Below are 12,560 nucleotides of genomic sequence, written 5' to 3'. Positions count from 1 at the left end.
TAAAAGTCGGCCTACCTCATACATATACATGTTTTAAGAGTTAATTATTCTAAGTTCATGAGGTACATGCACTTTACTAACAACTCTGCATATGTATATATATACTCAAACCTGTGCTTAAAAGCCACCTCTATTATTGACCATTTTTACTACACAACCTTTATTTAACAACTATCCCAGTAAAATAAGGGATCCTTAAGAAAACTAGATAATCATGTGACTGGTGATCATATTAAATATTCAAACCTGTACTAAAAAGCCACCTCCATCATTGACCATTTTTATTAAACAACCTGTAACAACTATCCTAGGATCCTAAAGAAAGCCGTAAAATCTGACTGGTGATCATATTAAATATCACATAACGAACCATACATAGAATACATACAGAATTATATAGAAAATATAATTCATGAACTTACCTTAAATGGTATATTGTCGTTAAGCGCATTCTCAGCATATGTATGTGTTATTAGGAACATGTCGTTTACACCGAGACCCAATGCTAAAAACGGTATAATCTGAAATATAAGTAAATTAAAAATTTTGGTTTAACCAAACAAAATAAATAATTAATGTGAACAAATTTATTTAGGATGAGGATTTTTAAGTAAAAAGATGTTTTACTAAACGTTTTTCCATGGTGTGGAAAACTTCGGAAAATATGCTACCTAGCATAACTGATTAGTGAAATAAAACTTTTCCTAAAATAAAATTCACAAGGTTAAAGGTACACTTATAGACAATAAAGGTTAATGGTGCGGTACCACCTTAATTAAAGAGAACACTCATACGCTATTTGTATCAACATACTAGTAAGTACGATGGTCATTTGAAAATTACAGGCCACGTAGTGACATCGATACAATTTTACGATTTTTTGTTCTCGATTTTTCATTCTTTCTATTTTCGGCACACAACATAAGCTTCTTTCTGTCAACACTAAGATTTAGGGATAATGAGAATTTAAAAAGAAAGAATGCCATTTACGATTTAAACATACTTTCATTCAATGTTGTTTCACATGCGATACAGTCATTGTACGACTGTCCTGTTACATCTTATAATAAATCACAAAAGGTGTCGCATTTACCTTTTTAAACGATATATGGCATTTAAGATCAGAGTACACGAGATGTGGCGGACCTTTATATTCAGCGACTTGTCAGGAAACAATGTGAGAAGATCGGCCTGTTTACAACAGATGTGATTTCTCAGCATTGACAAAATAACATTCACTAATACTGTTACAGTCCATCACAAAACTGCGTCTGACAACTGTATAACACACACTTTAAACGTATTTTGTATTCTATATTAGTTACATGTTTATCGATTGACAAATTTTTAAAACTTTCTTTAAATCTCAAAAATTTAAAAAGACTATTGATGTTGTTGTTGTTTTTTTAAGACAAATTTAACAGTTTATATAGATAGATAGCGATAGAGTTAAAAAAAAAAACATCTTCCATTAAAACGCAAATAAAGTTACATTTTCAAAAGTTTAATGCAAAAACGCTGAATTTCATAGCCTAAACTGTTGTATTTTATAATGATAGATTTTATATAACTCTTCAATCTGTGAAAACAATTCACTATTTATCACATAAAATCAATGTTCTGTGTTTAATATATTCTCGAACTACGCAAAACGTTTCCATAAAAAAAAGGTCGGATGCAGTATTCATGACAGTGTTGACAGCTTATTGCATATGGACCACACACAAATCAAACAATCGGGGATTTTTATATGTTACCTTTCCCCGGATCATCATGATCACTCATAACCTAGGTGCACAAAAACAATTTGTGGTTTATTTATACAGTGTACACACCAAGAATGATTACAATCTCACAGAATGATGCACAATTTGACGATACATTCAATTCGGTATAAAACTGCACATACTCATTTGATAATATGTTAGTTTGAAAAACATTCAATGTAAAGAAGAATCGCAAACTGGTTCAATGACAAAAAATATTATAACTGACTTTACTATTTTGCCGATATCAAAATTTAGTGGTGTTCATCACTATTTTTGACAGTTGGCTACTCAGTTTTAAATGTTTTGATACTGAAATCCCTCCAACTACATTTGGACTGATCCAAAATCAAAGCAGGGCTAATCCATTCCACAAATGCATTAGAAAAAGGGGTGAAATATGAATTGTGAATAATAAACATTTGTTTACGTAAGGCAAGGGTAATATGTGCCTTGACCTACATAATGGATAACAAGTTCTACAATAGACTTCCAGTCGGGACAAAGAAAAGCACAAAGAATGCTAATTGCTTAAATCTTAATTGAAATATTTTCTATCAACATATTATTTTTGTTTAAACATATTTATTCCCAATTTGACGAAAACTTAATAAAATACTGCCCTTGTTTGTTTACAACATCGTCTAAATTTGATTAATGATAAATTAGTTTGAACTTAAATTCAGTAGACGCTAAAAAACTCCATAAACATTGTAATTTGTATTGTTCGAGTAAATTGCTACAATAAATTATTTAAATACGGAATTAATTATTTGGCTTATATACAATATGAAATGAACAATCAATTAAAAGAAAGTCTCCTATAAGAGGAACAGTAATAAATTTAGTCATAAATTAAAATTAAACAAAAAAACTAACACAATTTTATATCTACACTTAAAGTACACAGACAGACTGGGTAAATTATGAATTTTCAATTTCAAATTAAAGCAATTTTATAAAGTTTGGAGGTGACTTACTATAAAGCAACCAAACTTTTGGGACCAGATTTTAATCCGCTGTAACTGATTGGTTATTTAAAGGAAACATTTGAAATCAACCAATGGCAGAGCAGCATTTTCAGAGTGATGAGCAAGTTGGTTTTTAAGTCATAATAACATTGTGAACTGATAGCAACTTTACTGTTTTATTGGTGAATGGAGACAGTGTCCCACAATGCTTTTTTTCTGATACAGACACCTCGATAGAACCAGTACAGTCTTCATAAGGCTAGGTGGATAATAGTATGATAGTATGAATTACTATATAAACACCAGACATAAACTGGCCTACCTGTGTGGTTGAGGCGTTGAATGTAATTCCAAGGATTGAACATATTCCGAGACCGGCAGCGACCGCCAGGGCCACAAGCAGAACACCGGCAATACCAATACCACTTTGTGACTGAATCACATTGTTCCAGCGAAGCAAGGTTATACAGGCATAGAACAACTGAAAAACAAATACAATAAAAATATAACTTTTTACCTACGAAAATATATCCTATTCAGAACAAAGCCTTTTTTTTGACAACACGTAAGGAGGTACTTACCTATTTTGTAAAAATCTTAAGATAATCAATATTAAATTTTTTACTGGGAACCAATATGTTAAAACAAAGTCACGATAAATAAATATGAGATGACCATTCAACAGCCGTCTATTCATACAATAACTTAAGTTTCAATAAAAAAAAGTAATGTGACTTGCATATTTAAATTTTTGATGACTTACCATGAGAACGTAACCAATGGCGACCCGAGGAATACTGATACTGGAAAATTCCTTCATAATATCCATCAATGATGTCATAGAGAAGCCGTACATGTTGTCTGGCATTGTGTCATTGTTAAAACCATTCATCGTCTGTAAAATAAGAAAGCACTATGTTAAAAAACCATCAAATTATGAACAAAACATGGAGTGGACACGAAGAAAAACTGAGTATACCCGGAAAAAAACCGGAAGTTTTTCAAGTACATGAAATGTGCAGTAACTCTATGAAAACCAATTCATAATTAAGATTATCTTAATATAAGTAATTTAAAAGCGAAAGATTAAAGAAAAGATTACAGTTTTAAATTTCTTTTCAAATAAAAGTTCATATTTATTAACAGAAGTGATAAGTCAATCAGCCTTTTGTCATCAGAATACAGCCAGGCACATCATTCTGCACAGTCTGACCAGGCACATAATTTACATGTTTTAACTGACTTACTTCAAATTTTCATCTTCATACTTCCAAAATTAATAAGTTAGGCAGTTCTTAAAATTGGAAACTGGACAAGTCCAGTCAAAATTTATTTAGCAGATCAAATTATGCTTACATCAGTGAATTTTCTATGCCATGCTTCCAGCACCATTCTAGCTCTTTCCTGAGTCCAGTCAATACCCGTGGTCTTGTGGTCTTTTTTCCAGTATTCATACATCTGACTTTCTCCCATCAGCAAGAAGACTGATTGCAGCGCCTCTGCTCTTACTATATGACCAGTTTGATTCTTCCTTACCCCACCCACTATCAGATCTTCATCCCAGTGCATGTATTTCGTTGCAAAACCATAGCAACCATCTGTTAGCTCTGCCCCAAAATCTGGCACCTAGAAAAGAGAACAAAATGCATTTTGAATCTTTGTATCAAATATAAATTCAAATATATATTTTTCAAGTATTTAAAATTTTCTATATTTTCAAAATATAAATGGCATTAACTCGGAACAAAAGGTGTTGGTAAAAAGATGTAAAAAAAAAATAATACAAGAAGCCTTGTTATATCTAGAGTGCATATTTGTTGTATGTTTTGGATGAATTAAGAATTACCAGAATTTCTTTGAAAGAGGCAAACTTGATTGCTATTCAAGATGACACACTGGCATTCAGGAATAAGTTCTGGTAAAAACCAATCACATCTGCTGGAACAATAGCTCAAATAGCAGATGAGCAAAGAAATAACTGCTTCTACAACCAATGACTTGTTAAACATACATTTGACCTTCATAAGTTCTCTATGTAGATTTTTGCTACTGTTTTCTTGCGTGTATTTATTGCATTTGTTAGCAAGTTGTCACAGGGGTATGTCAAGGAAATGTGGCAGAAGACATCTCAAGAAATCTGTCAATGGCAACAGACAGTATGAATGCTGCAGACTACAAGCAGACAACAGTTGGTAGATGTTTGTCATGATTCACTTTAATACTGAAGGGCCCACACACAAGCTCAGATGATCAATTATCGCAAAATAATTCACCAAAATAGTGTGAAAGCAACACAAAATATATGCTCAAAGAAACCATTTTTGACCAAGATTTATCAAGATATTATTGAATAATGTGCACGCATACAATTGACAGCTTTTACTTGCTTGTGTCAACAAACATATATCAAAGTATCTTCTTAAAAAAAGAACACTTTTTTACATTTTTGACATCATAAATAATTGATTTTCCATTAATATATATCTCAACCCATGCATGTTAAACAAAATATATGAAAAGTAAAGCATTTTTATTATTTAATGTGTTTCATTCAATATAAACAATGAATATCTCATAGATTGATCAATTCAAACTATTTTTACGATGCAATAATTCACATCCCCCCCCCCCATCTCGGTTTCAGTATGTTACTTTAGTTTGCCCCAACATATTATTGGTATGTGGAGAAAAAAACCACAAGATGCCAGCAATATTTGCAATTCTGTCTTGACTGCTTTAACATTAGGATCTGCCATGGTGTCAATTACCGACACTTTTAACTTCCATGTCACAGTAGTGTAATGTGCTGTCAATTAATAAACCCTCCAATTCACCTTCTCTACTGTGGCATTTTTTGTTTTCTGTTGCCCGATCAGCACTGAACTGCAACATTTTTTGACATCGCACTTTTCCGTCTTGGCCATACCACAATCTTTCAGGTACATTGCCAAAAACGAAGCATATTTACTAAAGACTGTCTAAATGTGAAATACCCTCCAAATAAAAATATGGAAATAAATGTTTAACATCAGCCAAAACCTTGATATATCTGGTTTCTTATTTTAAGTATACGAAAAAATTTAAATTATTTATTCATTAAAAAAAACCCTAACATGTCTCTTGCCTCCCCTCATACAACAACAAAATATCTACTAACCCTTGAAAGAAAAGTGACAGAAATATTCTCTAAACCAAAGGGGAAGTGACAGAAATAATCTCTGAACCAAACTACAATTCTACAATGTTACTGTTATTATAATTCCATTTGTTATAATGATGAGAAAGGCTCATTTACAGCTTAGAGATTATACGAAATAAATATGTTTTTGAGTGGGAGGCACTACAAAAAACCGATCATTATCTAGGCGTATGACCTCAATAATTTCGGGGATCATTCCTATGTTTTGCTCAGTGGTTTCTCATAACCGTAACATTTCTTTGTTTGATTTTTCTGTGTTTTTTCTCGAAATATTTTATGACCTGAATAATTTCAGGAATCATCATTACTCGCTGGTAACCGTCATTACGTTCCGGTAACCGTAATAATTCCCAGTTACATTTCGTTACACCAGAATTTTTACACATTTGATCTGAAAATGCTTGTAATGTGCAAAGATGTAAAAGTTTCTAATCCTCAACATAAAAAGACAAACCTTAAAGAACTTTATATTGTGCGATTTTTTATTAAAACAGGACCTTTAAGGTCATTTCACATTTTATTGTTATTTCAAATTCATAGTTATTTCAAATTCAGTCTTATAAAGGTTCACCCAGTTTGAAGACAAAATCATAATGTTCTCATTAACTAAATATTCATAACTCACAAAACAGTGGAAAATATATGAAAAGGCACCTACATGCACTTAGAAGTTCAATGAAAACAAGTTTATTATCAAAACAAAATACTGCTAACCAGAAGCTTGGAATGTTTTAAGAGTTTTCAAGTTAATATAAAATGGTGTTAAAATTGGTTATAAAAAACTACTGAACTTACACATAAAGAATGGAAGCTACTAACAGGGTAGGGTGTAAGGCTGTAGAAACTTGTGTTATGTTTTAGAAAGTTCTTTTCAAAGTTCACAACGAGAACATAAAAATATTTATTAAGAGTGGTACTCTCTATAAGAAATTGGCAGGCAAACTGAAGTATCTCTGGGGCTTTAATTTCAACAATTACCGCAGTTTGGCACTTAATTAAAACATCTTAAATACAGAGTTCATTATAACTTGGAGAAATTGTTCAAGTTTGTTTTCTAGAATTATTGAAATGCAACTGGATTTCATCTTCAACTTCACTCTTACATAAGACACACTATGTCTGTATTGTTCAGAAGGAATTGTGCAAACATGCTTAGTAAAGAAGATGAAATATTGGTACAATGGCTGCTGGGTGACAATTTTGAACCCTTGGGGAACAAAATATGTGTTCCTTGATGACAAGGTTTGAAGACATTATCTTGATGTTTATTTATTCTCAAGCACTGATTTAAGCAATGTAAGTGGAGATGTAGGGAAGTTGTCAGTTGCTTAAAGGGTACAATTATTACTGCCCTGCCCCCTCCCTAAACTTCCAACCTTACAGTCAACAGTTGTAAATGAAGGTTAAATAAGGTTCATAAAAGTCAATGTACCAAAATCTACCAGTTTCCTCTCTAGTACAGTAATTGTCAACTTTTGTTTGATTATAATTTCATATAATGTTAACACAAAAAAAACAACAACAAAAAACCCAATAGAATTTTTCCCTAATGAGTATTTTTAACAGCTGTTTAAACTTGATATTGTAACATATGCTAGGTATATATCATACAACCTGATATAGTCAATGACAAACATTTCTTTCTTTCAACATTGAACAAGGAGATAATAATATTACGAATGAAATCCTCGCTTTTCTTCTTTATCAATTATTTCAACACTTAAATACGCTTACAAAATCATTCAAACAATTACCCCTACTATAATCATTCGTGAAATTTGTCAGTCATTTTAGTTGTTCACGTCTTTATTTTCAGCCATGCTTTCAATATGATATTCAAATTGAGCATTATCAATTATTGCAATTTAAAATTCACGAAAATTCTTCAACCCAAAATAAAAGCACTGATCATGATCAAACTTAATTTGGAGCAATTGCTTTGTCACGAGACCACACAACATACTAACCAATACCTGTGACAATTGTAACAGATTGGCCTAATATGAACTCGAGATATTTTCAAATGTATGAATGCATAAAACTAAACATTTCAGACCATTTCACAAATTTATATGATAACGAAATTAGCATAAAATGATTTATCAGCTGCAAAAAACAGACATTTCGACTGCATTCATAATAATTCTGAAATGTTAACTTGGAAAAACGAATGAATTTGAGGTAGGTTGGCTTTCCATATCTTCTTTTTCATCAACGTCTTGATATTTTAATTAGAAGCAGATCGAGGGGCAGGTTGTGAAGACAGGGAGATGGTGGGGGCGGGGGGAGATAACAACACAAATAGTGAGGCGATTTCTAAATGATTTGCTGATTTATTAACAAAATGTCTTTTGAGAAAAGACCACTAAAGGAAAAGAAATATAGACAAACATTTTCCAGAAATACCTTGATGGTAGCTTTAAACCACTACCAAGCCTGTCACACTTTTCACTTTTTCATTGCTGGGGCGATTTTTTATTATGTGTCAAAGACTCAAACTCAAAAATACAAAGTACATGTATCTCGGAATTGTCCTCCTTAGTTGACAGAGGTTGATATCCAGAACAGTTTATTAAGCTTTATTATTAAGCTAAGAGCAAAGAATCTGATTGGTTTAGACTTACATCCATGTATTCTTTAATGTATATTATGTAGGGGGAAAATTGCCAAAGATTTTGCAAGTTTCTCTGGACATGAATAAAAGAAAACTGTATAATATTTTCTTTTTTTTAGATTAGGCGGGCCTTTTTTAAGATACATTGGTATGCGGCCATATTTCGGTTGTACAAGAGTGTATGCCAAGAATGCATCTGTGATGGCATCATGAAATGGTATAAACATCACAACTGATCACATCGTCAGTACAGATCCTGACAAATGATAGCTGTGAACAGTTCCTAGTACACGATTCTACATGCCGAGTCTCCTGTCATCCGACAGGCAAAAATGCAAAGTGAAAACATAATGAGTCTTGGCCTACATTTGATGTCCTCCCGAAAGCAGGGTTAGAGACTTTTGTTGCGACACAAGATCAGATATTCTGAATGAAGACGCCCGGTCTCCAGGTTTTATTTCGGCAAACAAACTGAACACACACATATCAAAAGACAACAAAAGTTCCCCCTACAAAATTACCTATGCCAAGATAACTGGAGTATGTTGAACATTTTCGTAATTGTCTACATATATAACTGCTTGAGCAAGCATAATCAGCCTTTTTGTTTCAGAATGAATAAAAAATTCCGCCAAAATTCGAAATACGCCCGCTGTATGTTGTTATTTATAATTGTAATATTTGGATGCTGTACCACACAGACAGTTCTTACTGGGATATGTTTAACCTTGTTCAATTAATAAAAAATGCCTTGCTTTTTCATGAAAAAAAAAATTATACAGAAAAAGCAGTAATTTCTTGAAAACGTATAATTCTTCGAGACGCAAATATCAACATGTGCCGCTGCGTGAGTGCACTATAAGGATCCTACTGCTAATAAGAAGCTTACAATAAATTTGTTAATAATTTTTGATGCACCTGAGTGTAGGAAACGACAGAATTTCCCAATTATATGGTGTGCAGTACTATAGAAGCATTCGTAAGATTATGGAGAAACCAAGCCATTACTAACATAAACCTTTTTTGTGTGCAATGGAACTGGCCAGCTTTGAATTTAGAAGTGTCCATTATTAATTTAAGGGATTTAATTATCAAAATGCTATAATCAAGCTACAAACAGTATAAATTTTGGTCAGACTGCACATGACTTAAGGGATGGCCCGCCTCTAAACGGATGACATACAGACCTGCAATTAACACTGCTAACACTTATCTGTAAATGGTGTAAGATGTGTGTGTATAAATGCAAAAACCTAACAATGGTCCAATGTTCATTGCCTCAGTCATATCGGAAATCCTAGTAGATAAAATAACTTTAGGCTCTTCAAAATTTTATTGACAGATAGCATTATTCTTTAACATTCTGAATTTTACCTGCTACAACGACTCATTGGTGTCATCTGAATAACCCCTTTATATGACATGGACAGATCCATTTTCGAAGCAGGGCAAGTTCATTATACAAATTTAGCTTTGAAACAGCACAGAACTTTGTTGCTTCAGCGCAAATCTGCTTCTTTTGCTAACATGCAATTACAACAGTCATGTGACACGGTAACAATTTACTGCATGTGATATGGTGACAATTTACTGCATGTGACACGGTGACAATTGACAACATGTGATAATGTTACAAATAACTATCTCTCTCACTTCTGCTTGAATGAATTCGCATAAAATTCAATTCAAAACAGTCTGTTATGTAATTCTGGTGTGTTAAACACTATAATTACAATCAGACAGCAACAGAATGCATGATTATAACATGCATGACAATTAGCAGACTGGTTTTCAATTTCATTAATTGTTTTCATCATGTATTTGCAGTACAACATATGTCCAGTCTAGTAGATGAAATGTTAAAATGGTAACATGACCTTGTTAGTACAGTCATCACAGACTGTTACTAAACCTTTCACAGATAGTTCAGATGTTTTATAATCTGCAATTTTGTAAAATTTACTTCAAAGATATGTCATTTAGATCATTTTCCGATTTTATTTTTTCAACCATATGTTGCATAATTGTTAAGATTGTGACTTTATTAAATCTAACAAATTTTTTTAATACATTGTAGTTAATACCAAAACGAATCAACGATGACAATTTCTAAAGACTCACCTCTTGTGAAGCTTTGTTTGGTGCCGTGTCAGGACAATCGGGATGTGTGGGGTCAATGCATGGTTTTTCTTGGTAGCCTGAGGATATCCCAGACTCCAATAGGACGTCTTCCATCATATCACCATCGGCAAATGATTCTTTCATCTTCTGTACAAGATCTAGCGGGTTCAAATTTATCCATCTCAGTTGTACAAAGCCACTGAAAAATAAGAGTATTACTTTTCCATAAAACAACAAATAACACAAAACATTTAACATTGTTTTCTTCATAATTTTATATACATGTATATGAAAAAAACATCTTTATAATTTAGTACATGAGCATGCTGAAAACCTTGTCTACAGAATAAAAACAAAGAAAGTTTCAATAAAAATATTCTTTCTAAACCTTTTACAAGCTCATACAATGTGTTGTGTATTTTTTTTTACTTTCATCTTTAGAGTATGGTGGGTGTTTTTGAAATAAGATTTTGAACATGATCTTTCTTATATAAACAATCGGCTTCAACATCCTGTAATCTGTTCAGGTAAAATTATTGGACCATTAAATCCCTTACACTTCCTACACTAGAAAAATAAACAGACTTAATCATGGAATATGTTCTATGAAATTTGGCCAACATTTTAACAATCAAACAGACCACCCTAGTACGTCTGCAAGTTATGATTCAGATTAGTATCTTTTGGAATGGATTGAAATTTCTTATTAACATCACTAACAGGAATCTTCCTGGTAGTCAAAATAGATTTTTTAAGCGAAGAAAGGTAACTTTTGAAGTTTAATCAACTTTAATCCAATGAAATTTGTAAAACTGTGGAAGAGTTTTAAGTTTATCTTGAGAAGTGTCATTTTCAATATTTAGGCTGCTCTAAAAGTCTAAAATGTAAACATCCTGACAGGTTTAAGGGGAGTTTTTACTGGCGGATTTTTACCAAACTATTTTTAGCAGAGCAATAAAATCTCAGTTGAAATCCATCAATTTTTTTCCAGTTGCTTCTTTCAGACTTGCAGCGATCTGTCAGCAAATGTGAACCTCTCTTGTTTATCAAGGAAAGAATCCCCAAAGTTTTTTACTTATCTCTTTTCTTATCTAAACTCTCTGGGAAATAATTGATTAAAAATCTCAGATTCTTTTACTTGACATGCAAAGGAACGAGGTTAAGGCAAGGAGAAAATGTAAACAGTTGTAGAAAACTGCGAATTCTCCTAAGAAACAGAACAGGCTGTGGAAATCAGGCAAAAGTCTGTTATGAAAGAATCTGTTAATATGGCTTTTCAATTTCAATGGATGTGGGTTATGAATCAATTCATGATGATCTGAGAGAAAAAGCAATGTACATGTATATCCCACCCTACCTTGTTAAAACTGTGACCTAATAACGATGTAAAACCTTAAACTCAGGTCATGAGATTTAAAATTATTATTAGGGAAGAACAAATTTTTATTTAAACTAGTACTGTACATCATGATACCCTTTCTTTAATAAATTGCCTATTTAATTGTCTAGGAGACAAAAACAGTTTCAATGTAACAGTATTATTAATGCATGAAGATAAGAAATATTTTTCATACAGTAGATTTTTCTCACAAATAAATAGGTTTAAAAACATTAACAAAGAGTGTGCTTCAGAGTATAAAACCCTTCATTTCAACAAATACATCTTTTCACATCGCAACACTGTTTACACTGTTAAAAAACTGTTCACTGGAGCGAAACTTGTCTTATTCCAGTTACCCATAAGGCCACACATGACGACTGTGGCTTGCCCTTATCGCTCCACCGAGCACGGAAATGTCAGACATTTGATCAACAAAACTTTAAAAAAAACTTTCCTACATCTGTGTGCTTTATAACACTTTTATATGATCCAGCTTAAAATTATAAAC

The 12,560-nt window shown here is 32.4% G+C and overlaps 1 protein-coding gene across 2 annotated transcripts in view; it reads right to left on the bottom strand.

Moving 5' to 3' along the window:
* Nucleotides 1-12,560, bottom strand: part of LOC132743609 (protein patched homolog 1-like) — a 60,257-nt gene that overhangs the window by 31,048 nt on the left and 16,649 nt on the right. For both annotated transcript variants that reach the window (XM_060732138.1, XM_060732139.1), the window contains 5 exons: nt 10,672-10,870; nt 4,094-4,363; nt 3,501-3,632; nt 3,060-3,218; nt 423-521 (listed from right to left, as the gene is read on the bottom strand). In XM_060732138.1, coding sequence (XP_060588121.1) covers nt 423-521; nt 3,060-3,218; nt 3,501-3,632; nt 4,094-4,363; nt 10,672-10,870 — 859 coding nt within the window. The remainder of the gene's footprint in view (nt 1-422; nt 522-3,059; nt 3,219-3,500; nt 3,633-4,093; nt 4,364-10,671; nt 10,871-12,560) is intronic.

Source organism: Ruditapes philippinarum, unplaced genomic scaffold, assembly GCF_026571515.1.
Source record: "Ruditapes philippinarum isolate M1 unplaced genomic scaffold, ASM2657151v2 ctg1387_1_1_1_1, whole genome shotgun sequence".
Taxonomy (NCBI): domain Eukaryota; kingdom Metazoa; phylum Mollusca; class Bivalvia; order Venerida; family Veneridae; genus Ruditapes; species Ruditapes philippinarum.
The sequence above is the reverse complement of the archived record's forward strand: the minus strand, read 5'-3'. Positions and strand labels throughout refer to the sequence as shown.